At 38.7% G+C, this 27,738-nt stretch overlaps 3 protein-coding genes across 3 annotated transcripts; all 3 read right to left on the reverse strand.

The window, feature by feature from the left end:
- Positions 1 to 738: 738 nt before the first annotated feature.
- On the reverse strand, positions 739 to 6,188 carry RECA1 (recA DNA recombination family protein). Its single transcript, XM_087337259.1, has 13 exons — positions 5,923 to 6,188; positions 4,501 to 4,592; positions 4,308 to 4,383; positions 3,612 to 3,674; positions 2,826 to 2,955; positions 2,626 to 2,711; positions 2,414 to 2,539; positions 2,235 to 2,339; positions 2,106 to 2,159; positions 1,915 to 1,977; positions 1,762 to 1,838; positions 1,121 to 1,193; positions 739 to 1,034 (listed from the first exon to the last, which is right to left on the reverse strand). Exons 1-13 carry the CDS (start codon positions 6,142 to 6,144, stop codon positions 921 to 923), a joined length of 1,281 nt encoding a protein of 426 aa, XP_087193385.1. The 5' UTR covers positions 6,145 to 6,188; the 3' UTR covers positions 739 to 920.
- Positions 6,189 to 8,351: 2,163 nt separating this feature from the next.
- On the reverse strand, positions 8,352 to 13,087 carry APG2 (Sec-independent periplasmic protein translocase). The gene is made up of 4 exons (XM_087337204.1): positions 12,728 to 13,087; positions 10,619 to 10,905; positions 9,401 to 9,691; positions 8,352 to 8,652 (listed from the first exon to the last, which is right to left on the reverse strand). The coding sequence occupies exons 1-4, from the start codon at positions 13,014 to 13,016 to the stop codon at positions 8,425 to 8,427; spliced, it is 1,095 nt and encodes a 364-aa protein (XP_087193330.1). The 5' UTR covers positions 13,017 to 13,087; the 3' UTR covers positions 8,352 to 8,424.
- Positions 13,088 to 17,308: 4,221 nt separating this feature from the next.
- LOC147849788 (large ribosomal subunit protein uL10-like) lies at positions 17,309 to 21,261 on the reverse strand. Its single transcript, XM_087337082.1, has 5 exons — positions 20,764 to 21,261; positions 19,861 to 19,929; positions 19,493 to 19,591; positions 18,328 to 18,720; positions 17,309 to 17,632 (listed from the first exon to the last, which is right to left on the reverse strand). The coding sequence occupies exons 1-5, from the start codon at positions 21,019 to 21,021 to the stop codon at positions 17,477 to 17,479; spliced, it is 975 nt and encodes a 324-aa protein (XP_087193208.1). The 5' UTR covers positions 21,022 to 21,261; the 3' UTR covers positions 17,309 to 17,476.
- Between the last annotated feature and the right edge of the window lie 6,477 nt (positions 21,262 to 27,738).

The raw sequence follows: 27,738 nt of genomic DNA on the forward strand, positions 1-27,738 counted from the left end.
CCATCTATTACATAATTCTTTTGTGCTACATATAAATGATTGGTCACCCCGATTTGCATCAATGTTTTTCAAGCAGAATGATTGGCTCTGACATACATCAGTCAAAGTAAGTTTCATTCATGAGACAACATTCATAGATTTTTGGTACTTCGTAATAGATGTTCAAGAATGTCAACTGTGATACCAGGTGGTTGGTCACACATAGATTGGTGATGGCGCATACAAGGGCTTCACTATTATGTGCTCAAACTCCAAAAATTAATTTTATACGTGATTCTTGATCCTAAATGCAGAAAGATCAAACATAAAACCCTAGTTGCTAAAGTCCTAAAAGATGTATCATAAACACCAAACCCTAAAGGCATTGAAATTAAGAACCTTCATACTCTGACACCTAAATATCCTACAACACATCCAAAAAACATAAATATTCTTTAACAGATGATTAGCGGTAAACCCCTAAAATCAATCAATCAAGAGCCATAAAACCTATACGCATCCATTTGAGATCCACGATCCAAAAAGCAATATACAAGATAACCACACTTGATCGTCAATATCTCCACACTAAACTCATTTTGCAAAAATGAGACCAACACACATCTATAAACTGTTACAATTTCCTTTTCAACCTTCTGAAATGGAGTTTGGATCTATCATACAATATCCTTGTATGTCCAAGCATAAGCATTTTACTTCCCTCTATTGAATCTAAAAGAGCTTGTCATCATGGATAAATTCCAATCAAACTCTCGAAATTTTCTTTTCATTCTTGAGAAGTTATCATCAATACACAAATGCTTCCCAAAAAGGAACAAATGAATCATCACTAAGATCCTCAAAATTTTGCCTCAAAGAGTTGGATAATATTCTCAATTTGTTAATACCTTTTTTCTACATAATATGAATTTGGATCCTAGCTAGTGAATTTCTTCATCGTCTTCTTTAAATGACAATGGCAAATCTGATAGAAAAGCTGATTCATCCTCGGCATCTAGCTTAACATTTCCATCAAACATTTGGCTACGTACATCCTGAAAATGTTTCAGTTTCAGGTATAGGCATAATGCTTATTTGGGTATATCTACAATCTGTACATCAATTAGCAAAGAAAACCGACCTTCTCAATTGCATCAGAGAGAGAAGGGTTTTCCCTCAAGTACTGCACAGCTTTGTCTCTCCCTTGTCCTAACCTGCAAAGAAAGTCACATGAGAGACTATTTTATGTAGCAAGCACATTAAACACATTCTCAAAATTAGTGTTTCTTGCTTTTCAGGCATTTCTAGATATATACAAAGCTGCAGATGCATAAAGCCAATACATTCACCAAATATCGAAGGCTAAAACAAAATAGCTATTTAACATTGACAATTATCCCATGTCAAAATAATTACGCAAAAATACAACTTTACACAAACTTTCTAGAGTGAAGCAAACAAAACTGTATGTCAATATGATTCATGAACTTTATCTTATCCCTAGGTGCTCTGAATATCCAATAGCATGTAAAAGCAAGGAATTAACACTACAAAATTATCATGCAACTTTGCAGATAATGCATCAAAAAGTATATTATTAAACATAAGTGTATAGAGAGAAACGACTCATATCCCTGGCTGCTTTGACTATCCAGAGCACAAGTACATGCAATAGCATGTAAAAAGCAGGGAATCAATGCTACTATAAATGAGTCATGCAACTTTGCAAATAATGCATCAAAAAGTGTATTATTATATATAAGTATAGAGAGAATGACAGACCTTATGTCACCATAACTGTACCACGAACCTCTCCTTAGGACTATTTCTTTCATTTCAGCACAATCTAACAGGCATCCCTATAAAAGAACACACAGCAATACAATATTTATTCCAGTTTTGCTTCCTTACCCCAATGCTTGATATAAAATTTACCATTCTGCAGATGCCATCTCCAAAGATTATATCAAACTCTGCCTGCCTGTATGGTCTTGAGACCTGTAAAAGAAAAAAAGACACAGTAACAAGGTTATCTGAAGGGAGACTATTATGAGATATTCAGCAAAATCAGCTGCAATGAGCATTATTAAGTTTCTTATTGAAAGTCTCCGGAAATATAAACACACCTTACTCTTTACTACCTTCACCCGAACTTTAAGGCCTGTGTCGTCGCCTTTTGGCTGTGCGTTTCTAATTCCATCAGCACTATTTATAAAAAATATAGAAACTCACAGTTGAGAGCAATTTAAACGTACAGATTTGACTTTGCCAATTGACCGAATGTCAAGTCGTAGGGAAGCAAAGAATTTGAGTGCAAGTCCTCCACTTGTAACCTCTGGATTTCCATACATGACTGCTATCTATAACACAAATAATGTTAGCTTAGAGCATATCCTAATAGAAGAAATAAGTAAGAAATAGGTTGAAGGAACACCTTATACCGAATTTGATTGATGAAGAGAAGAGTACAGCCTGCTTTTGAGGCATTTGCTGCCATCTTTCTTAGAGCTTGGCTCATGAGACGCGCTTGTAACCCAATTTGCTGCATCCCAATTTCCCCCTAGAAAAGAGGTGAAAACCAAGAGTGTGTAAATTGCATGCTTCCAAGCTATCAGAACCTGAACAAAAATATAAATATATATATACCTCAATTTCAGCCCTTGGTGTCAAGGCAGAGACTGAATCGATGCATATTAAATCTACTGCACCTGATCTGCAAAGTCGATCAGCAGCTGAACAACAAAGTGTTATTACAGGTTCCACAATCATTCATCAAGGCATAGTCAGGATATGCAAGGATATCACAATCATTCAAGTGAGAGAAATATAGTAAAGTGGACACCTACTCTCCAAAGCCATCTCCCCATTATCAGGCTGGCAGACAAATAGATTATCCACATCTACACCCACAGTCTTGGAATAAGTTGGATCAAAAGCATGCTCAGCATCAATCAGTACTGCATTTCCACCTCTTTTCTGTCAATGAATAAAGAGTTACAACTAAGCGCAAGAAGCAAAAAAAAAAAGTTGATGGATGTATGGAAGTTTGATTCAGTTTCCAAAAACGAACTAGAACTTTTGAGTGCCAAACTTGGAAGTAAACAAACTACCCTAACCAACTAAAAGCTGTAAATCACACCACTTAAACATAGAATACTATAAGATAGTATATGATACCATGGGCATGAAAAAACATCAGTCCCCTTTAATGCCCTCCGGGATTCTAGTAGGGTTTAAGATGCAAAGTCTTCGGTAAGAATCATGGTTCATTCATCCTGGTGGGAGGCAAGTATTGCCACTAAAATAGATTTTAAAGTCAAAGCATTGCAAAATCTTTGACTTAGATATTTATGACAGAAAACGAATCACTAAAGACATGATAATTGCTGAATGGCCCCTAGTTTAGTTGATATTCACTAGGACAAGCAGTAATGGGATAGCCTTTCAATCCTTCAGCAATGTCTATGATGGGTAGAATCTGTTTGTTTGAGCAAACAGACATTCCACATTATTCACATAATTTTGTAGTGCGGATTTGGATTCAACCCATTGCCAAATTTTAACATCACTATTGTAGGTATTTTATTAGGATCGATATTTAAAGAGAACAACAGATTTCACACAATACAAACCTGAATTTCAGCAATGGCATGGAGAGCCAGTGTTGTTTTTCCACTACTCTCTGGGCCAAAAACCTACAAACAAGATGGTTACACATTAAATGTCACAATATATACACCCACAAATAAATTGATCTTGTCAGGCCATTGCCCAGACAGATCAAACAAGTTGTCCATAAATAATAGTAGAAGAATCATGTCGGTACATAAGAGAAGTCAAGGTACCATCTTCCATACACCCAATCGTGAATCATGAATATAGAACCCAAAAATAAGTGCATACATGAATATAGAGGCTTCAGTTCAGGAACATTATCAGGCGTGACTCGTAAACCTCAATGATAACCTAAAGTTCAATGTACCAAGGAAGTGATTCTCCTTTACTAAAAAGAATCAAATAAAAATGTTCTTGAACATCCTACGAAAGCCATGTGCCATACATAATGACATGCATATGCACTTACGAGTCTAAAACCTCAATGCCAGGTTAAAACCCACAAAATAATGTACTGAAGAAGTGATCCCCCTTTGCTAAAAGAAACATATAGAAATGTCCTTGAACTTCCTAAGGATGTGTGCACAATGACACACATATGCATGCTACATGAATCCATAAATCACATCAAATGCAAGCAGAGATTGATATGTGCAAATTCACAACACAGCATTTTCAGAAACAACAAGAAACATAAGCAAAAAGAAATCTACCTCAACAATCCGCCCTTTAGGCAAGCCGCCTCCAAGAGCCAAATCAAGCGTCAGGCAGCCACTTGGAAAGGTCTCTCTACCACAAGAAATGACAGATGATTATATGCTACAAAAATCTATCAGGTAAAAAGAAAATAAATGAAGACAATACAAAACAAACATGGATATTAAGCATGAAGCAAATAATCCTTACACAAAAGCTCCACCTGCACTGCCAAGTCTTGTTACACTGCCTCTACCAAATGAGCTGTTTATGTCAGCGATTGCAGCATCTAATATTTTTTGCTGAGATGGAGTTCAAGGTTTTAGTTCTCAATATGAATATACACTGTCAATTTATTATGATGTACGTGCCCACAGTTTGAATAAAGAACAGTCATGTTGCATAGAAGTTTCTGGCTACATTTACCTCAATTCAAAAAGAAGAATCCAAGTACCCAATATGAGGCTATTTTAAGCATTATCGCCCAAATAGTATCGTAGAGCTGTCAGGAACCATTAATGGTGATGTCTAAATGATACATAGCTTTTTCTACCGTAAGAAACCAAATAGATACTACATTTACCTCAATTCAAAAAGAAGAATCCAAGTACCCAATATGAGGCTATTTTAAGCATTATCGCCCAAATAGTATCGTAGAGCTGTCAGGAACCATTAATGGTGATGTCTAAATGATACATAGCTTTTTCTACCGTAAGAAACCAAATAGATAGCTTGACTCTTAAGGGAGTACAAAAGCAATATATGTATCTGCTACAATAGCCAACTGAAGGAACTTGGTCAAGGCCAATGCATAATATGAGGCTGCAGGGTGACTCCCATAGGAAGATAATTAGGAGCTTTTTATGGCCAAATGGTTATTTTGAAGGATTTCGATAGTTTTGGTCTATATTGTATGACCAAGTCGTTGAGAATGTAACCCACATTTACAATAGCATCAGAAATCACGTTAGAGGTTTCATAACCCAACCATATTTAGGAAATCCATGCAGTTGCTTAAATTCATACCCTCCCGAGCCCCTAAACCCCATTTAGGAAATCCATGAGGTTCCATAAATTCATACCTTCCAAGTCCACAGGGTATGAATGAATTCGCAACATATCATATGGTGATAGTAGGTAGAAACGATACCAGAAAAAGCATGTATATAATGATCATCAATTACTTCACTCCTTGAGGCTCTTGCAGATAATAACTCGACTCGTTAAATCCATGACTCTTGGACTCCTCACGAGGCACCGTGTCAACATAAAAATAAAGACCATGTTCGGGGGAATGGATAGCAATGCCATGAGACAGACAGAGAGAGAGACCTATGAGATTCATTGAAAGGAATATACTTTTTTTCAGCCCCCCAAACAAAACAACTCAAAAACACTCTAAGCTCAAGAGTCTCCTCCATCTCTATAAGCTGTACTTGAATGCTTGTTTCCTAGGGTCATCATTTATACGCTTAAACTACTACATTTCCTAGAGTCTCTCTTCTCCAAAACACTTGAATGAATGCTTGTTTCCTAGCCGATTTTGCACAAAGTTTACACCACATTTCATCATATATATATATATATATATATATATATATATCATACACAACCACAGGTCTGTTCTCTTACCCGTTCATTATACTGGTCTTGATGATCACTCTCAGAAGATGAAGAAGAAGAAGAAGAAGAAGTTCCACCTTTTGCTTCACATCTGTTGTGGCTAATGCGAGATAGAAGATTCGTGGGCCATCTCTTCTTCATCAGAAGATTCCTTCCAGAAGAAGAAGAAGAAGAAGAAGAAGGGCTGAAGGAGAAAGTGGAGACCCTGAAGATGGCCCCTCCACTCTCCATATCTCCTCTCTCTGATGATTCTCTGTCTCAGTTTGTTCTACACATATATAATGCAGACTCATATCAAAGTGCCCACAACCCCCAAATGCCTCCTCTAAAGCCCTTCCTTCCCTCCAATCTCTGGGTCTGGTGTCTGGGGTCTGAGGGTTTGGGTTTGGGTTTGGGTTTGGGGTCCGAGGGTCTGGCTCCGGCTCTAAGGGTGTTATGGGCATGACCATAAATTCTCACCATTGGATATTCTATGGTCATGCCCGTAACATAACACTTATCCACGTGTATAGAATACTACGTTAAATTCTCACCATGGGATATTCTATGGTCATGCCCGTAACAAAGGGTCTGGGGTTTGGCTTTGTGGGTGTGTCCTCTCTCCTCTCCATATGTGTCCTACGCTGTTGGTGCTGCCAGGGTGTCCTACCCTGTTGTCCGCTCTGCCATGTCCTATGCCCTGTCTCACGACTCCGGACTCCCCGCCATATACGGCTTTGTTCAACCTTAACATTATTACCCACACGCTCCATATTTTGGCCCCAACCCCTCCCCTCTATTGTGCATCTTTCTTTGTTTGATGTCTTGCTAATCGTGCTCGCCCTCCCCGTGTCTTGGGGTTCAAGACATCTCCTCTTTCAAAGAACACGATGCTTCGTTATGCATATGCCCTTCCGAATGGATATTTGCCCTTCTCTTGAGTGTATTTGGGTCCCGTTGTAGGTGTTGGTTTCCCAATCTAATGCCATGTTGGCATGCCTACTCTCTTATCTTATGACTTGAGATATCTCTTTCTACACTATGTACTACCATATACTCATACACTCTTCCCAAATGGCCAAAGCTCTTCGCTCTATTGTCTTCTCCCATGTCTAGCGTGGTAATATCTTAGTATTCCATCTTTTATCTTATGCATTGTCTTCTTGTCATATTAGATGTCCAAGCTTGCAACTTTGAATATCTCCCTTGTCAATTGTATCACACCATATTCAAGCGATCACATAAACTATGCAAATTAACCAAATCATTACTTTTGTATCACACCATATTCACATAATTGCATCAATTAACGAGTGTAGGAGTTACATTTGGTTTTAGGGTTTAAGGTTTATGACAAACGAATATTCTAAAAAAGGAACAAGAATATAATGCAAAATCTAACTAAGGTTTAAATATGAAAAGGAGGGAGAGGCTACATTGACGAGTCTCTCACATAAAAGTTTAAAACCACTCTCTACTTCATCTTACACATTATTCATGACCTTACCCCCCAACTTTCATAACTCTTCATATTCCCACAATAATACCCTTAATAATTTCCATTTTTTATAGCCCTACTTAATTTCATGTAGTTCTAACTATTTAAATTGTTGGACATATGTTTCTTATTTGTCTAAAATATGGATCCCTTGTTGGACGGCCAAGAATGGATCATGCCACAATCCATATGCAAAAAATTGTGAAGGCTCGTCAAAGCATTGATAGTCAACTAACGTACGCATTTATCCCCCAAATGTGACAAATATGACTTCAGAAATACCCCTATGTTTTTCTTTATTCACCAAATTCTAGGGTTTTCTTTATCAATTAACATTTGAAAAAGAAAAGGAGGTTGAATTGGATCATACAATTACTCCAATAACACATACTTTAGACAAAGGAGATGAATTGAGTATATGTGATTGCTTTGTCAAGGGTTGCCCACAAGAATTTTGAAAAACAACACTCGGGAGTATCTCAAATTTATCCTTCATCCTCTAATTGTAATATCTAAAGTTCCCACTTTCAAGGAAAGGCTAATGTATCAAAGAATTTCTTTATATACTTACAAGCATCTCAAATTAGTCCTTCATACTAGGTTTGTGTTCCTCGACATTTCTGTTCTTCAGCTCTTTGGATGAATATTTGGAATTTAGATGGATTCCATTCCTGTCCTCTGGAGGTCAAAGAAAGTGAGGATGGTCTCACATTCAATTTACACTATTTGTTATCAAGATTTTCCTTTCTTCATGTTAAGTTTGGTCCGAGCATATCTACTTTTAAAGATTCAACTTCAAGCATCTCTAGCATTGTAGAAATATATCACACCAATGACCCATGAAAACCAGTGTTATCTTTCATGCTTAGTACAACTATAATATATATAGCACGAATAGGCTTTCAATCAAAAGAACAAGAGCCTGATCAGTAATTGTGACCCATATGCATGCTTTGAAGAGTTAAGTTCCAAAGCAATGATATTGATATAATATTATAATCTTTACAAAGAACCTTGTGATGATACATAACACATCAAGAGGCAGTTTCTTGATTGGGAATTAAAAATTTTACAAGGAAAGCACCACCTAAGTAAAGCCCTATCAATGGACCAGCTAAAAGCATTTGAGTCAGAGGATCTGTTGAAGGTGTCAATACCGCTGCTACCACAACTGCACCGACAACCACATATCGCCACACAGAGAGCATTTGATCCCCGGAAACCAACCTTGTCTGTCCCAACAATAGCTGTATAATTGGTACCTAAAACCCCAAAATCCAAACAATATAAACATTTAAAAGTTCTAGTAGATTTGAAGAAAGCCCCAAAACACCGCTAACTTTCCCAAAACACTCCCAACTTTAAGGATATCTACCCATAAAGTTTACCGCATAAGCTCGCATAATTGTTCCAAAAAACAAGGAAAACATAACCTCTGAAGACTACGAGGGTTAGACATTAGCATACAGCAGAAATCATGTCTTCATCACAACTAAGATGTGAGTCTCACTCAATCCACCAAATTCATATTCGCTCTATAATTTCAACCAATAAAATATCCCAAATATCGTGAACAAATTCTAAATTTTCAATCCCAAAATCCTCTGATTTATTTAACTTGATTAGAGTCGATCAGAGACAAATGGCCTGTCTAGAAAGGTCACAAAAACCTCTAAAACTACAGTAGGCACTAGAGATAATGACGTTCGTTATAGAAAATTGAGAAATCTGGGAATTAATGTTGGGAAGATGAAACGCGCAACAACAAAGATAGTGAAACGGATATTAGCTGAACGGCAGCAAATATACTAAAAGTTGCTTGAATAGCGTGTTTTACCAATAGATAAACCATTATGGCGAGATGAATTTCGTAATTGCAAATCTTTCACGAATATGCAATCAAGATGAGGGATCTTTATCTGATGGATGACATGATGCATCTACATTTTTGGTTCCTAATTGGAAGGTACATAAAAAAAAAACGTACAGAGAGTAGGACATTTATTATACCTGGAATGACAACCCAGTGCTGAACATAAGAACAAGGATAAACTCGAAATATTGATCAATAGACCAAAGAGATTCCACTGCTCCTTCTGCATATGTTACAAAGAAATTGAGGGCAGCTGGTGCCAGCACTCCATATGAAAACACAAGTCCTGTGTAGAAGAGTATAGATGAGCCGAATACAATAGGCCCAAGAAATCTCCTCTCACTTCGAGTCAATCCAGGGACAACAAATGCAATTATCTCGTAGAGAATCACGGGACTTCCAAGTAGAAGACCAGAATAACCTGACACCTGGAAGACAGATTTTAGTTTCAGGATGCTAGAGTAGAAAACATTTTTCCTTTTCTTATTCACATTAATTTTTATTAGGTCTCATAGGCCATGCAGGTCTTTTAGAGACCTTAATAAATCTTTCTTTTTCATAGGTCATTGGTCATTTCGGCCTTTCTTCCTTCTCTTTTTCTTATTATTTTTTTCCGAAGACAGCCTAAAAGATTTTAGAGAAAATCTACCAAAATAATTAATTATTCACAAATACTCCAAATTTTCCTGTGGTTCCACTTTCTTTACCTTACTAGCTCCTCTCTCTCTCGTACTTTTCCAATTCCCAAAATGCTTCTCAAGAATCATCACATTCAGAGCTTCCATTTTTTTTTTCAGTATGGATGACCTGAAGTCAACCATATTTGTAATTGCGACTTCTCTCATAGGCTGATTTCAGTCTCTAATAGATGTTGATGTATCTTTCTTTCTTCCTTCTCCAATCCCCAATCAAACTCTACTCCCTTCTTACTCCTCCAGACCCTACTTTACTCCTCTTCCTCTATCTTTCTCTTCAATTTAGAAGGAAAGAAAGGGTGTATTTTGGAAATTTTAAAGAAACAAACCTACCAGGAGAGAGGTTTATTATTTAAATTTTGAGACAGAGGAGAGAGAAATGGTAATTTGGTAATTCAAATCTTTTCAAGGATACTTTTGGGAGATGTATTAATAATTAGTGATATTTTGGTAAATTTCTCAATTTTGAAACAGTATTTAACCTTTACATCTCAGGGTAACTCTACTTTTCAAGAACTTGATACTCTAGTGAAATACCCTACAAGTTAGGGGTATTTTGATGTCTTGCCCTACATAATATCACTATGATAAAGAAATTGTGCATCACATACTCTGGTAGGATATCTTGTTATGAACCAGTTTTTCAAAATAAAAAAATACCTTAATGGTTGTGAAGAAATACTCGCCCGGAGAGAGTTGCAAAAAACGAACACCCTGTGAATATACAGGTGCTTCTAGAAACACAATAAGATCTTTTGAAACTGCAAAACATCCCAATATAGCAACACCAACAACTGCTACTGATACGAGGATTCGATCCCTTAGCTCATTTAGATGATCAAAAAGGCTCATCTCCACATCATCTGGAAGTTCAGTTTTTGGAGGATAAAGCCAAGAGGTTATGCTTCCGAGTGATGGTGGTTCAACTGCATCCACCTCATCTTCCACTGTCTCAACTAAAAACATACATCATAAATTTTAATTATATACCTTCATATGAAACAAATTGTTCTTGGACTACAGTTATCTATGCACAATCAATTCAGTAATTGCGAGGAAACAAAGTTCCATTAGCTTTACAGACCCAAGCCAATGATACCACTTGAGTACAACGTTTGCATACATTAACTATTGTGCGTGTGGAAGGAAGAGAGAGAGAGAGAGAGTGAGAGAGTGAGAAAGAGATAAAAAGATACATTGAGTTTTCTTTAGTTTGATATGGATATAAATCTACATTTCACTCCCTGTAATATTTCAAGAAAAATATTTTGTTATCAGCCAACCCTACAAGATATGTTGGCCATAGAATATTCACGAATCCTTCCCTTCATGTAGCTCAAATACATGATAATTTCCATGGTAAGAACTCAGCCCTACAAGAGACGTTCACCACACATTACATACAAATTTCCACCCTTGAAAGCCCCTCAATCATAAAACTCCTCACAATGATCCCCATATTAAGAACCCCACCCATGAAACCATAGCTTTCTCTCTTAAGCTAAAGATACATAAAACAACCCTATTCAGGAGTACTATCTTTATGCATTTATAACAGCACGCTTCAAGAGGTTGTATGTCTGCACAAGATCTTTTCTTAGTTCTCTGGGAAACAAGACAAAATATGATTCTGAAATATGTGTTGGCATCTCCACACTAAGAATCCAACATTTGAAATACACTATAAATCTAGAAATATGAAATGTTATCCATTAAACATCTTGATATCGAAGCATACATCGTCTATTTAAGTCTATTTCTTCATAGGAAAAACTCTGAAATACCTTTAAGGTTTTCTTGATTTCCCCAGATGCCTTAGAGTTTTCAGTAATTCCCCAAATACCATTTGTCAGCCCCATCTCAAGCAACGATAAGCACTATTTGAGTAAGCATATGGCCAATTCATCACCTTTTTATCAAGTACAAGTGTTACCCCTTGAGAAATTATACTGTCAACTCATCACCTTCATATTTCTTTCGAAGGTTTGCCAGGGCATATAAAGAAATAAATAAAAAAACCCACAGGTATTTAGGAAAGAGGTTATAATTCTCCACAATATCATTTTTTAATTCTCTTGGAAAGAAGAGAATTCCCCTAAACTCCTCACTATCAGCAAAATTCTTTTAATAAGAAAATGATTCTATCAGGTGGCATACTGGCCCAAACGGAAAACATCTAGATTTTCATCCATCTTCAGAACCCAAATCTGGAAACCATAACTAAACCCTATTGATAAGGCAATCATTCTATTGAAATCCTGCTAGTAAAAGCAAACATTCTAATAAAATTTTTGCTAATAAAGCAAACCATTCTAAGAAAAAAAACTGCTGCTAAGAAACAAATCATTTCGAAGAAAAATCCTACTAATAAACCAATCAGTTCTAAAGGAACACCTGTTATAAGCATTCTAAAGAGAAAAAAAACAATCCTACTATTAAACCCATCAATCCGCAGGTATAGACAAGAGAATCATCAATCATCCTACGAAGAGCCAGTTAATAAATCGATTTACCATGGAGCTCTATTAGAGGATATCTTTGCTCATCAAAGCAACCCTTCTATGGTTCTACAAAAGAAAATCTTCTTGCTAAGATATCAAATCATTCTACAGGTATGCCGAAGGAAATTCTTGTTAATAAATCAAATCAATTCTACAAGGCATCATAAACAAATAATAGGAGCTGAAGATCCCTAATCTTTTGCTTAGACTACATCATAATAAAGAAGAAGAAGCAAAGAAGAAACAGAGCGCTAAAGAGATACAAAACGTTTTGACTTACAAGGTCTTTCTTCCACCGCGGATGCAATGCGAGAAGAGTCGTCTTTGATATCTGCACGGCAAAGGAAGCGCTTTCCAGAGGCATGGCAAAGGCGATGCTTCTTCCTGCCGGAACGGATCCATAGTTTTCTGGATGAGAGAGACAAGGAGCAAGAAGAAGAAGAAGAAGAAGAAGCTATGGAGGGTCTTCCGAGAGGCCGAAAGGCTTCAGGGAGATGAACAGAATTGAGGAAGTAGGGGGTGGAGGAGGAAGAGGGCATGGCCATGGCCATGGCCATGGAGATGGAGATGATGGGCAGTGGGGTTTATGGGAGAGGAGGAGATGGAGTGATTGATAATGGGCTCACTCACTCACTCTCTCTCTCACTCCATCTCTCTCTTTTCTGTCTCTGTCTCTGTCTCTGTCTCTGTCTCTGTCTCTGTTCTTGACAGGAAGAAGAAGAAGAAGAAGGAATGAAAGGAATGAAAGAAATGAAAGAAATGGAAGGAGAGAGTCTTGTGAGGAAGCAGAAACATGTGGGTATGTATGTGGCACAAAGGCATCCTTCCTTCCTTGTGTAACTCAAGTGTCTTAACCATGGTTATGTGAGGACTTAACTCAAGTGACTTAACCATGGTTAAGTGAGAACTTAACTCAAGTGCCCTTAACAATGGTTAAGTGAGAACTTAACTCAAGTGTCTTAACCATGGTTATATGAGGACTTAAGTTGTGTGTGTGTGTGTGTGTGTGTGTGTGAGAGAGAGAGAGAGAGAGAAAGAGATGTCCAAATTACCCTATATAGAGACCAAGTGGTCATGGGCTCAACCCCCTACATTCTTTAGTCTATTAAATTAAGAGAATATGTACGGTACAGAGTACATTATTAGAGCGGTAAGATAATTTGGTTTCGAACCCAAGACGTAGTGCTAGTAGTTCAAAAGAAAATGGAAATGGGATATATATACATATATATTGTTAACGGTCTTGATCTCAGAGAATTTTGGAGTTTCATTTAAGCGCGACGATTATTATGCATCCCACCCCAATTATGGGTTCATTCATCAGCAAGGCCCTTTTATCTCTACAAATAGAAGAGAAATTGTGGGTTGATCAAACCCATGACGTGTTGGTGTAATGGTAATGGGGGAACACTCCAACCGCCAGGTTGGAGGTTCGAGTCTCCCCGCACCAACATACATGTATCTCACTCGTACCATTCGGTACACCCCTTGATGGACTATGTAAAAACATGACTTCGTGTGAGTTGTAGCCTTCAGGCGAGCCAAAGAAAAGAAAAGAAAAGAAAAAATCGTGGGTTGATTAGCATTTATAGGGTTGGACGTTGCTTTTACAAGCGATTGCTAATCGCTCGTATCATCGTTGCTCCATTGAGTCTCTGCAAAGGCCAACATCTAAGGCTGAACAAGAATGGAAAGTACATAACTCTACTTATGGAGATAGTCGCAGATCTTAAAACATCGTTTGGCATTCTAGATTGTGACTTGTAGCGAAAGTCTTCATTTGGACAATTTTGATTAGGGGTATTCCTTTTGGGATTATCTCTAATGTTGTGTGGGCTACCAACAGGCAATTACTTCTTTTGCAATGTTCAAGTGGAAGATAATACTCATCGTTTCATGTAATGTTCAATTGCTTGTTAGATTTGGAGTTACGGTTCTCAAATTTGGCATGTTTTGTTGTCATGGTGTTATTTGGACGCCAAGACAATGGGTGTTTGCACAATTCACATAGGTTGACCCAAAATCACATACAGAGATAATTTTCCTATTTTAGAGATATTGGGGATTGTATCATAATTGGGATATGCACAATACTTCTGTATTTGATAGTAGGTATGGAATCAAAGCATATCTACGTAAGTTGAAGGGAGTACTAATGTGGCAATTTTCTTTATTAGAGCAAGTAGAAATTCTTTCCTCAGTTGAGTGTTTGTCTTGCCTATTAGCATTTCAAATTGTATAGTCGTAACCATACTCTATTGTGATACCCATTTTAAGTTGTGTTTTTCACACAGAAAAAACGAGGAATCGGGGAACCTTGCCATAGGGCTCAAAGTCATCCCCAAAGTCGACCTTCTGGGGTGAACCGGAGGAACCCTTGAGTTGGAGATATGATCAAACTATCTTGGAGAGCCAATCATTTTTTGGGCACAGATGTTTCCTCGAATCGTCTATATCCACTATTAAAATGTGAAAGACGAACAGATAGATAGATTCGTATGTAGGTAGGTAAAAAATCAAGGAAATTTGGATGTAGGCAAAAAGCAAACATCATGGCAACCGGAAACTTGGTGGTCATGGGCCCAAAAAACCTATGACTGGATCATTGTGCCTTAGTGCTATATGATATCATCTTTAAGTTGTAGATAAGTAAGTGATCCTAGAGCGCAAAGCGCTTGCTCATCTGCACCGAGATAATACACCCTAAATGAAAACTCCTTACTACTCTCCAATAACCATCAACCCCTAACATTATTGGATACTAAGCGTTTTGGGACCTAGAGATGCATTGTTGGATCCTTTCTCAAAGTACAAATTGAAAATGCTTTGTTAGCATAAAGGAATGGAGCTCATTCGCTATGACCTACAATTCTAGATGTAGTACATTCAAGAAGAGGGAAAATGGCTTCTATTTCAAAGCCATTTGTTTGATTTGCAATAGCCTCGACAATCCTTCTTGACATTGACACGTGTTTGGATCTTCAAAAATTTATCAATATGTTTGTATAGTTCGATGTTTGATCCACCTTTTGTTGATACATGAGTCGATGTAATAAGAATAGTATACTTATGAATGTGAGAGTTATTGCACTCATTATGAACATTACGAAATGTCACGCAAAGCAAAACTTTGGGGTTAGCTTCTAGCCTTGTGGACAGTGGTGTGAATGGTGAGCTTTCAATTCATGAATCTCTTGAATTCAAACAAGTTCAAAAAAGCTTTCGGAAGGTTTGGTTGAATATGAGATCACTTGGATTTTTTGGAAATACACTCTCATGGGGTGCTAGATCGGAGAATACAAGACCTAAGTCAAACATAAAGCCCACAACCATTTATTCACAAACACTCTTTTTCACATCAAGAGTTGGTTAAGTAGCTTTCAAGACCACAAGTGATACTATATTTTAAGCACACACCAAAGACATGATTGAAGGTCAAATACCACAATTTACTCTAGTTTTGTGTTTAAAACAAAAGGCTTGGAATTGTCTCATGTACAAGAGATTCATCTAGAGATAATGTATACCAAAAGAAGATTGTTCAATTGCAATCTTGGGTAAAAACATATATGAAAGTGCATAAGGTAGCATTGTAAAGTAGAAGTTCAAGTATCACCATACATGTTACACAAGAAACTTTGATATCGATACTAGTGTGGTGAGAGACATCTTATCATGGGAAGAAATTTTCAATTTTGTTGCTTTATAACACAATATTGGGGGTAGATAATCGTGCAACCCAATGATCTTGATCAAAAAATAATTGGTCAAATAAAGATGTGTGCTTGAAGGAACGCGCCCCTTTGAGCTCCATTGTCTCTTTGGTGTCTCAAAGCTTCAATAAGCTCAATGTAAGCTATTGAGACGAACGACTAAGTTTGAAAAGTAAAAGAAGCAATGACGAAAAAGAAGAGAAGTGATGTACCCATACAAAGAATAGGTCTAAATGGAAGAGTTTAGACCTCCCAAGACCACCCACCAAATCCATACCATAGCATTATGTTTTTTAAAATACTTTTATCTTAATTTTTTAATCTTATCCAAATGTTCCCTCTTAAACTACAAAATCAACTAAGCTTTTAATGGTCTCCACTCAACTAATCCTAATCAATTCGATCCAATGGGTAAACAAACATCTGTGGCCTCACAGTTACAACTTTTTCAAATTGTACAAACTAAGCATGATGTTGTAATAATAATGAAAGTTGATATAGATATAGAACTATATTTATAACGAGCACATGCCAAATCCAATTTGAACTTTATTGTGCTCTAGATTTGTATCCAAAGATTCGCTTTCCCTTCGATTACTTGTATTGCAATTTAAAGCCATCTATTTGAATTAACCACCAAAGTTTATGGACTTAAAATACACCAACTACAACCAAAGTACTCAAATCTGTCATTTTAAAGCCATGGTTAAAGTGAACACTAAAAACCAAAGTAACTGAATGTGCCATTGTGAATGGTGGCCAAAGTGGAGACTAAAAAACCACAACTAATGTAGTCGAGTGTGCCACTATAAAGCCATGACTAAACTGGACACTAAAAACTAGATATGCATTGGAGACCCTCACTTGCTCAGTTCTATGGTGATAATAGGATCACAATTTTTTTGGCTAGACATGAAACCATCCTATCCCAATGATGAACCCTCAACTAAAAGATTGCATTTAAGCAAGGGTTTAGGGTAACATATAATATACATTTGTATGCAATTATTCATTAGTTCATCCATTAAAGCAAAAAGCCACTTCTACGGTCACATGTAAATTTTGAATTCAGCTATGGTAACAAAAATCATTCTAACAGAACAGTAGCTGATGATGAAAAAGAAACACGAATAACATTTTCAAAAAGCAAATAAAACTACACTGACATCCGAACAATGTTCTCTCTTACAAAACTCAATTGCAAAAAGGAAATGTTGTTCTTTCTCAACGAAAGTAGCATTAACAAGGAACCTGGATGTGGATCCAAGGAAAATACAATGGAGAGCGCTGAATTGTGATGTGTTCTAATCAAAAAGGCTGAAGCCCATATCATCATCTGACTCTTCTTCAGGTTCGGCCTTTTTCTCTTCGACAGCTGCTGCTGCTGGTGCAGAAGATTCTCCACCACCAAGAGGAGCTGCAGTTGATGCTGAAGCTGCAACTGCAAACTTGGATGGATCCTATATATAGAAAAAATTCAATAATCACTCCTTAAAAACAGACAAGTAAATAAAAACAGATTTAAAGGATGATTCAAAAAGACAAGCAGGTAGATAAACACACATTTAAACAATGATTTAAAAAGGCTTTTGATCTTCAATCATTTAACAAGCATTCAAAATCACGCATTAATCAAATCAGAATAATAAAAAACTCACTTAAATTTATATAGAGCATGTCATACAAAATTATGATACAAGAGTAAATATCATTTGCTGAAAAACATTTGAGAATACAATATTCAAGAGGGTCAAAAGTAACCATCCAAAAGCATTCAATTTTTCTAAAACATTATAACAGATTCAACTATAAAAAACATTGAAATTCAGAAAAATTCAGCCAGTGAACATCAAAGACCTTCTAAATTGATATAAACAGAAATGATCAATCAAAGAAAAGCTTTTCAGAATCGTGTACAATATTCAAAGAAAAGCATTGAAATTTACACAACACTATCAAACACCTAATTGATGATAAGCATTTGCAGATAGAAGAAGCCAAAACATACATTAAAAAATAATCTAAATTTATAAATGAAATAAAACAAAAACGAAAGCATCACATTTTACTTTAAAAAATCCAACAATCCATCATTGAGAATTCAATTGCATCTAAAAGGACCAGCAAAACAAGCAAAAAACAACCAGACACTTACCTTCAAAAACTCCTTGATCTGATCAGCTTGAGGGAATGAATACGAGGTTTCAATTGCAACAGATACAACATTCTTATAAGCATTTGCAAACATGTGAGGAGCAGCTGCAAGGGTAGGATAGCTCAAACCCAAGGATAATGCTGCAACCATAGAAACACCAGTCGCAAATTTCTCGATAAGATCTTCTTCAGTAAGATCCAGGACTGCAGGATCAAACACTGACCCACTGTCATATACCGTCTGGACTACTAAACCATAAGAAAATGGTCTTATTGCGAGCTTTGCAAGCAATGCAGCCTCTGAAGAACCCACTTTCTCACCCTTGTGGATAAGCTCCACAGGGGCTATAATTTCGACAGTACCCTTGTTAATCTTGGTGGGAATGTTAAGGACCTATAAATGCCAAGCAAAATCACAATCAAGTAGGGATAAGGAAATAGAATTATCCATCTTGTCCTTAAATACTTACAAAAAGTATTCTTGACAATATTCCAGATTAGTTTCATGAGAAAGAGTTTCAGTTGAAGGAATTCTCATTTATGTTGACTGAAAGAGAGAGAGAGAATGAAAGAAAGAAAGATATATTAACGTCTTCTAAGGCCAAAATTGGCCCATGAGACAATTGGTTTACAACAAAATGGGATATTTACCCATTCATCGAAAGTAAACAATGAAATAAAAGTGCTAGAAAGCTCCCTAAATTCAGATTACGGAATTTCTCAGGTATATCTACTAAGAAAGTGTGCAAGATTAATCAATGCAATCTGGAAATTGATTTGAAGGAAGGAGCTAAAGTACAATAATCATGCATATAACTAGCAAAGAACAATGATTGGTTTTAAATCGATCAAATTGTGCATTGAATCGATATAGAACATTAATAGCCATAATGGTGAGAGGTAATAGCTTCTTAGTATAATACATGATATATAGTCATCCTACAGTCGTCCATCATGATTTAATCATATTATTTCTATTAATCATGATATAATCCATAATCAGGGCTAAGAGAGATGATATCCTTAAAAGGGAAGAAATAATACTTAATCAAATCATTAATCTACGAAAAATCTATTCATTTCATATCTAAGAATTTTAATCATGCTTATATTCCCATACAAAATAAACAAAGTTCCGCTTAATAAACAATTTGAAGAAGGCATACCTGGAAGAAAGATGTCTGAGAGGGATCCAGACCAGTGTTTCCAGGGGGAACAACAACATCAATAGGCGCTACAAGACCAACCCTAGCAGGAGCTCCAACCTAGCATTGTACCAAATGTGTATTAATACTCAATATCATGACAAAGAAACACAGATAAAGCACTTCACACATGATAGGCAAACGAAGATATGTGATTAATAGATAACGTCAAAACAATTCGATTTTAAGAATATAATAGCACAAATTCAGCAACACGACAAGTTCAAAAACAATTAAGCACAATGCCAGATAATAAATATATTATCAAGATTTCACAAAGAAATGGTGAGACACCATCAAATAGAGATGATCGCGTAATAGCATCATACCTTGTACTTCGCAATCTCTTCACGGACTTCCTTCAGATCACCCTTAGTAAAGATGAGACCAACATTTCCCTGAATAGTGAAAGATGAAGATTGTCATTTACAGAAGGGATAAAAAAACATGCATATGTCTAGAGAATGGACATAAACCACATTGCCAATTTCTTAACGGACTGATTATGGACATACCTAAATTCTATGTTCCACATAAAAAGACCACGAATGATACCGCAGGACAAGAAGCAGATTGGGGAACATATGATTGTTTTCATGCACAAGGTTACAAATAATACAATATAAAACATAACGCAAATAAGAGCAAAATATTTAAGTAAGAATCATATCAAAAGATGTGGTTTTGGTGCAACAATTCAACTAAAGGAACAAGCAATTCAGTGGAAACATAATCAAAGTAGTGAGCATTAGAACGAAAATCTAATAAACCGAACACGGGCTTCCATGAAAGCCAAACTGATGGAACGAAGAGGAACGTGATTTGTATGAATAAATATGCATAAGAAAAAGTTTTTTGGAAAATCGAAGCTAAAAGAGGATAGTTTTCGTGAAGATACATATTTCTGTGAGAAACTTAAGCAAAAGAGCATGACATATGGGAAAGCTTAACTGAAAGAGTAACATTCTAAACAGAGAAAGCAAGCATTTGATTTCCAAAAAAACAGCATAGATACAAGACTTAAGGTGCAAAATGAAAACGAAGGAACAAAGACTTTGCTGGACGATCCAACCAAAGGAATGAGGGCATTTCATGCGAGAAATTCGCAAGCGAGGGAATAATTACGATGGAATTATATATGAGGAATCCAGCAACGAAGAAGCAACATGCCCGCATTATAATCAGTCAGAAAATCACATGCAAACATTTACACATAAAGATAGAGTACTTACAACTAGCAAAGGGAGAATATTAAGCCACTGAGTGTTGCCAGATTTCTCACAGTAGATACGAATTGTCCTCTTCATCATTGTATTCTTCCCCATCAGAACAACAGAGTCAGGACGGAGACCCTTCCTGATACCTTGCATCTGTGTAGATCCAACGTTGTCAGCAGCACAGATCAGCACACGCTCATATTGTTCCAGAAGCTCACACATCTTCTTGTCATAATGAACCTTCTTCTCCGCCTTTGTCCCCTTAAACCCCATAGCTACAGTCGCAAGAAAGACAGCAAAGAAATAATAGAATCACGGAAAGAAGTGGAGATGGAGATGGGGAAAGATTGTGTACAAATGTGTTAGAAACCCTAATTCCTTAGTGTGTGTGTCAGAAACCCTAAAATGCTTCTGTTTGATGATAAACTGTAGGGGGCCAAGCCAGAGAGAAGTATCACTGGACAAGGTGGACTGCTGTCTCTTTAACCCTAAAGAAGAAACCATGGCTATGGAGAAGAAGCAGAATATATAGACACAGAGACAACGGGGGAGGGTTGCCCTAGCTTAACCATGGTTAAGGGACTAGAGCTAAATTCTCACTTAACCATGGTTAAGCCACTTGAGTTAAGTTCTCACGTAACCATGGTTAAGACACTTGAGTTAAGTTCTCACTTAACCATTGTTAAGGGCCAAGGCACTTGAGTTAAGTTTTCACTTAACCATGGTTACGACACTTGAGCTAAGTTCTCACTTAACCATGGTTAAGGGACATGAGTTAAGTTATCAATTAACCATGGTTAAGGCACTTGAGCTAAGTTCTCACCCAACTATGGTTAAGAGACTTGAGTTAAGTTCTCACTTAACCATGGTTAAGGTACTTGAGCTAAGTTCTTAGTGCTCACTAATGCACAACATAACTAGTAGGCGACGCATGTGATAGTGCTTCCAATGCTACCATTGATAATGATCAAGAGAACCCAAATTGATCCCCTGTTGTATCCCTCACCACTTAATTCCTCCGAATGAACATATTTTATCGTGTTACCTTATGGGGTAATGGAAATGGCGGACATGCCTTCCTATAGACCTATAAATATTTGGTTAATCTCTAGCCAACCTTCTAGACGTCTCCTAGAGGAGAACTAAAATACAAAAATATACCTTTTTAAGTGTTGAATGTGTCTTTGAATGCCATATTGACCATGGAAGACAAAAGTGTCCCTCATATGCTAATTATGCCCATTGTTGTTGGGTGGGGGTTACGTGTGGGGGGAGAGAAGGAGAGAGACACACACATAGAATGAGAGGGAAAATGAAAATGAGTGGAAGAACACAAGTTGAGGGGTAACACCTGTAAACCCATTGGCAAGGTAGGGGCTTCCTTTTGGTTGGTAGTTCGACCAACGCCCATGTGTCATTTTATCGAATTGACTCCATCTCGGATCGCATGGCTTGCTGCCATGTTTCAGCATCTAGCGTGGCCATGGCTTCTACATAGGACCACGATTCACCTATGTCCATAAAGTGGACGTAGTCCAAGCCTGGTTGATAGAACTCTGTCAGCTTTCGGACTCATCCGGATCTCCTTAGTGCCAAATTGATAGGTTCGGATTCTTCAACCTAAGAGTTTGGTCGGTTGCATTTTGTGAACTTTTGTCCGATGGAGATTTATTTGGGGATTCTCTTTGGTCATGATCTTGCTTATGTGTTGGATCTACCCCTACCTTAGGAGTATTCGACCAGTGAGTTGATACCTTGGCCAATTCGGATTGGTCATTTGGCATTGTGGCCGATTCGGCCCTGGTCATTTTTCTAGCCGATTGGAATTTGGTTATTGAACCATTTGCCGATTGGGGTTCAGTTGGGGGGTTGATGGCCGAATCGGGTTTAGTATATGACATTTTGGTCTCAGAATCAGATTGGGAGAGATCAAAACTGACTCTCTTACCGATTCAGGGCTGTTTACAGGCCGAGATGATCGAATATTCATTGAAAACCACGTCACTCTGGATCAAATTCCAGTTCTCTAGGTTCCATAGCATGTAGCCAAAGTTATCGTCCGTCCCATATCCAAGAAAGGCGTATTTTCTTGAATGGGGGTGCCAGCTTGGTTCATTTATCCCTCAATACATATGCATAAGTCTCGCACCCGAATATGTGAAGCCGATTGTAACTCGCATTTCGGCTCAACCATAGTGCTTTTGGCACTTGAAGCTTGATTGCTTTTGATGGTGACAGATTTATCAGGTATACTATAAATCTAGCTTTAGTCCTGCTTGTTGGAGCATAGCCGTCATTAGTTCTTGTACAGTCCACTTCATCCGTTCGGCCACACCATTTTGCATGTGTAGAGGATGGTCCTTTGGTGCCGGATCCCGTTTTTTACTTTGTAGCCGGATCGGTTTTCAACTTCAGTCATTCACCAAGCGAAAACCTCAAGCGCTTCATCCTTGGACTTAATTGAGTAAGCCTAAACTTCTCATGTACAATCATCGACGAAAGTGATGAAGTACCCTGAGCCGCTAAGAGATCTTTTGGGCATCAACCTGCAGATGTTGGTATGAATTAGCTCTAGGGGTTGTTGTACCGTCTCGTAGTGCAAAGAGTGAGGACTTCGGATCTGCTCCCTATATCGACAATGCTTGCAAAAGTCCGTTTCAACATGTTAGAGTTTTGGTATGCAACCGATTGCCGATAGACGTTCCACTCCGGCTTACGCCATATGGCCGAGTCGGCCATGCCACAACGATGTTGTCAGCACTTAGGCTATGTTCAATGATTTCTCTGGATTGATTATTGTGAGCGGGTACACATTGTTGTACTTCACGCAATGGCCAATTCTCAGATTCCCTCTCGTGATATGCCATGATGACTCGCTCAATGTTGTCCTATACCCATCTTTGTCACGGACGGGTAGAGCAAGGTAGAACAGAATAGAGCTAGGCAAGAGCAAAGTAGAGCAAAGCTAGGGTAGATGACAAGATACTGAGAGATGAGTAAGAAGCAGAAGACAAAATACTGAGAGATGAGCGAGAAGTAGAAGATAGATGACGTTGAATATTTGATTCCGTAACTGGTGTTGTTCACCTTGATTGGGATCAAGGTGAACCCTTGTATTTATACAATTCCAGGAGTTCTGCATGCAAGTAGAGGGAGTTTCATGTAGGAGCTTCTAGAAAGTTCCAAAACTTTTTGGAACATCAGCAAGAGATATCATGATTTTATGTTTGATCAATTGGCTAGACTAATTGACTACATAAACAAAGTCATGGGTTCGAAACCCATCTTGACTTGACATATATATATGACATTATCGTCCCTTTAAGGCCACCCTTGAAAACTCCGCCTTAGTTTCTGTGGATATCGTTTATGAAATGCCCGAACTACGTCCGGGGCATGCTTGAGATGTTGTGTCAGCTCCCATGTTGCTTCGGAAATTGGGTATCAGATCAAGGTGAACCCTTGTATTTATACATGTGCATGAGCTTCTAGAAAGTTCCATAACTTTTTGGAACATCAGAAAGGGATATTGAACCTATATGTATTGGCATTTACATCATGATTCTATGTTTGATCAATTGGCTAAACTAATTGACTACATAGACAAAGGCGTGGGTCCGAAACCCAATATCTTGACTTGACGTTGTCGCGAAGATTCCACCGGGGTCTTGGACTGGGGAGGATGTTCGCAGAATTATTGAAGAGATGACGATCAATGTAAGATTAGATGAAATTTGTTCACTTGAGAAGAAGAAAGATTGTACACTTGAGAAGTAGAAATATATGAAGAAGATAAAGACAAATATAATTATATTGATGATAGTGGTGTTGGTGATATCACATATTGAGCCCCCCTTACACAAGCCCAACTAGAGGCTTTTATAGGTCTTTCCATGCTTGTGACATGCACAAAACCATGGGCTAAAACCATGGTTTTGTTTTGTGCACACGGTTTTGCTTATGTTATGCACAAACCATGGGTTTAGAACCATGGTTTTGTGCACATGGTTTTCTATGGCTGTTTCATCTATAATTCGTATATAGAAAGGAAATACATAAAATCGACACTATATGATAGTTGTCCTAATGGTAAGGCAAACATCTTGTATCTTAGAGGTGCAAGGTTCAAACCTTGCTTGCACCCGTCAGTATGAACTCAAGTGCCACTAGGCCTTAGGCTTATTTGCTAAGTGCATGTGCAATGTTGCACATCCTTGGTTTATTCATCTCACTAGGTTTCACACCGTAGCCGAAAATCGTCACGACATCCACCCCCACCAAACCCGCACATCCTCTGGTATGTGCCGAGAAAGGTGAAGAGGTGAGATCTTTGGCAACGGTCATCAACCGAGTTTCTCCGCACGCTCGTCGACCTCGTCTGACTTTGTCTTCCACTTCGAGTATACCCAATCTTTCCAACCGAACCACCGTAGCCACCCGATCTACCATATCCGGTGCTCACACCTTCTTCGCCGGTCGGTTGTAGTAGATCTACCGAACGATGTCGTCGATCTGACCGCTCTTCCTTCGTCCACCGCGTGTGTCCTTCGATTGGACTCTGGGCCACTCCTCGCATTCACCATCTTCAACTGGGTGTTGTGGATCGTTCGTGTCGATCTCCGATTAGGCCGGGTTTGCCCTTGTCCGGATCGGTCTCCGCCGATCGCTTCTCGGCTGGGTTGACCTTCGTCTCCATTCGCATTTCGCCGAGTCGGGCTCAACCGATTGATTCCGGCCTGGTCGGCCCCCTTTTGGATCGGGATCATCCGATCGATTTCCTCTGAATCAAGTTTCGGCCGGGTCGGCTCCAGTCGATCATCTCCCATGTGGATCTTCCTTCGTTCGGGCTGGAATCCCGGCCGGATCGTCTTCCGGTTCGATCGGTTCTCGACTCTTCCTTCCTTCCTGCATGTCGCCTCTCCATCGAATTCAAACGCGGCTTCATCCTTGGCCTCCTCGTCGGCCACATCCTTCCCTCCGTGTATGCTCGCCTCGAGCCATATTGTCTCCTCTCCGCCACCTCCTTTATCTTCGGTCTTATGTCGACACACGGTCTCGACTGCCAAAGTCTCCGGAACCGGTGTGAAGGAATCCCTTCGCTCATGCACATTTACCTTGTCTTCCTCATCGCCCTTCCGATCCTCCGCTTTTTCGTTAACACATTCCGTCTCTCCGGTCTCATGTGCACAACCGCCGACGTCTCTAGAATAGGTGTGGGGATATCCTTTTGTCCTCGATCTTCTTCCTCCTTGTGTTGGGCCTTCGTCTTCTCGTCACCACCTTCCATCTCTCCGGTCTCACGTTGGCACACGGGCGCAACGAACTCAGTCGCACATATGATGAATGCGATGAACAAGGTGCTCCGGGATTGCATACCGGAGATAACGATGTTGTTCCTAGATGACATTCCGATGAAAGGGTGTGCGGTGGAAGAAAAAGATGAAGCTATGGGTGAACGGGGATGCCGAAGGTTTGTAGTCAACCATATCCGTGATTGTGAGAAAGTGTTACGGAAGTTAGAAGATGTGCATCTAACACTTTCCGGAGAGAAATCAACATTCGGACAAGAAGAAATATTGGTAGTCGGACATCTATGTGGGCCCTACGGCCGAAGACCGTCACCAACCAAGATCGATGCGATTCAAGCTATGAAAGAAGTATGTGAGTCACAATCCGAAGTTCGAAGGTTTCTTGGAGCATGTGCATTCTACCACATATGGATTTTGCACTATGCACATATAGCGGACCAACTCTATCACTTGTTGTGGAAGGGTAAGAAGTTTGAATGGAAACCGGAGGATACCAAAGCCGTGAAGAAGCTCAAGAAATCACTACGAAGGGCAGAAGAATTAAAGAAGCCGAACTATGACCAACCGATCATAGTAACGGTTGACACAAGTCCAACCGCAATCAGATGGGTCATTAATCAAGCCGATCCGGAAGGTTCGCGATATCCGATCCGATTCGGAGCAAAGGTTCTCAACGAAAGGCAACGCGGATATGCACAAGTTAAAAGAGAATTATGGGGAGTCGTGTCGGCAATCAAATTGGATCGAGATTATTTCATCGGAGCCGAAGTAGTGATCGAAACGGATTGTCTTCCGATACTCGGGATGATGCGGTGTTACACGATACCGGATGTGGCTATGCTAAGATGGATTGCATATGTTAAGTCACTTAATCCGGAGGTAAGACACATCTCCGGAAAAGACAACGATGTAGCGGATATGCTATCAAAGGCGCGGTTCGGAGATGACATAACCGAATCTGATAATGAAGAAGTTTCCGAAGACTACTTTGCTTCGGAGCACATATGCCGGGTGGATGCAATCCAAGAATTCCGGGAAGAAGAATACGAGGGAGAAAGCTTGTTGATCGGGAAAATGCTACGAGAAATCGAGGAATCATCGGACAATAAAGAGAAGAGAGCCGAGATCCGAAGTAAGAAACGGCAAGTCCGAAAGTTCTTCTTGAAAAATGGATTTTTATGGAGGGAGCCGAAAAGACCGGATGGCATACCACTTCGAGTAGTCGGGAAGAAAGAGCAACGAAACCAGATAATGTCCGAATTTCACGAATCCGATTGGGCTGGACATCGAGGAACATGGGCAGCCTTTGTGAAAATCAAACAAAAATATTGGTGGAAGAACATGTACAAAGATATAGCGGAGTTCACGGAAAGCTGCGAGAAGTGTCAAATCTACTCCGGAGTTCGACACCGAGATGAGTTACATCCGACATTCTCACCAACAATTAACTTCAAATGGATGGTCGATATTGTAGCCATGCCAACCGGGGTCGGACAAAAGAAGTACTTGGTGTTAGCTCGGGAAGATCTCACAAACCAAGTAGATGTCATGAACAGTACTGAGATAGAGAAGGAATTAGTACTAAACGAAGGATTAGTACTATGAGAGGTGTGGAACTTCTTCGAGAGAAGGAAGAAGTGAGCGAGACAGAGAGAAAGAGAGAGATTGAGAGAGAGAGAGA

The sequence above is a fragment of the Azolla caroliniana genome, unplaced genomic scaffold (genome assembly GCF_043228905.1).
Source record: "Azolla caroliniana isolate FFs.n. ecotype wild unplaced genomic scaffold, voAzoCaro1.0.p SCAF_22, whole genome shotgun sequence".
Lineage (NCBI taxonomy): Eukaryota > Viridiplantae > Streptophyta > Polypodiopsida > Salviniales > Salviniaceae > Azolla > Azolla caroliniana.

Excerpts from the sequence above, each read along its gene's own strand:
- RECA1 (XM_087337259.1), bottom strand. The coding sequence starts at position 6,144 with ATGGAGAGTGGAGGGGCCATCTTCAGGGTCTCCACTTTCTCCTTCAGC. Across the intron at positions 4,384-4,500 it reads AGTGCAGGTGGAGCTTTTGT|AGAGACCTTTCCAAGTGGCT; the intron begins GTAAGGATTATT and ends TTCTTGTGGTAG. Across the intron at positions 2,160-2,234 it reads CAATTGGCAAAGTCAAATCT|CCAAAAGGCGACGACACAGG; the intron begins GTACGTTTAAAT and ends AGAAACGCACAG.
- APG2 (XM_087337204.1), bottom strand. The coding sequence starts at position 13,016 with ATGGCCATGGCCATGGCCATGCCCTCTTCCTCCTCCACCCCCTACTTC. Across the intron at positions 10,906-12,727 it reads AAGACCTTGTAAGTCAAAAC|TGGAAGATGAGGTGGATGCA; the intron begins GTTTTGTATCTC and ends TAGTTGAGACAG. Across the intron at positions 8,653-9,400 it reads GCACTGGGTTGTCATTCCAG|GTACCAATTATACAGCTATT; the intron begins GTATAATAAATG and ends TTGGGGTTTTAG.
- LOC147849788 (XM_087337082.1), bottom strand. The coding sequence starts at position 21,021 with ATGGGGTTTAAGGGGACAAAGGCGGAGAAGAAGGTTCATTATGACAAG. Across the intron at positions 19,930-20,763 it reads ATATTCTCCCTTTGCTAGTT|GGAAATGTTGGTCTCATCTT; the intron begins GTAAGTACTCTA and ends TTCACTATTCAG. Across the intron at positions 17,633-18,327 it reads AGATCAAGGAGTTTTTGAAG|GATCCATCCAAGTTTGCAGT; the intron begins GTAAGTGTCTGG and ends TTCTATATATAG.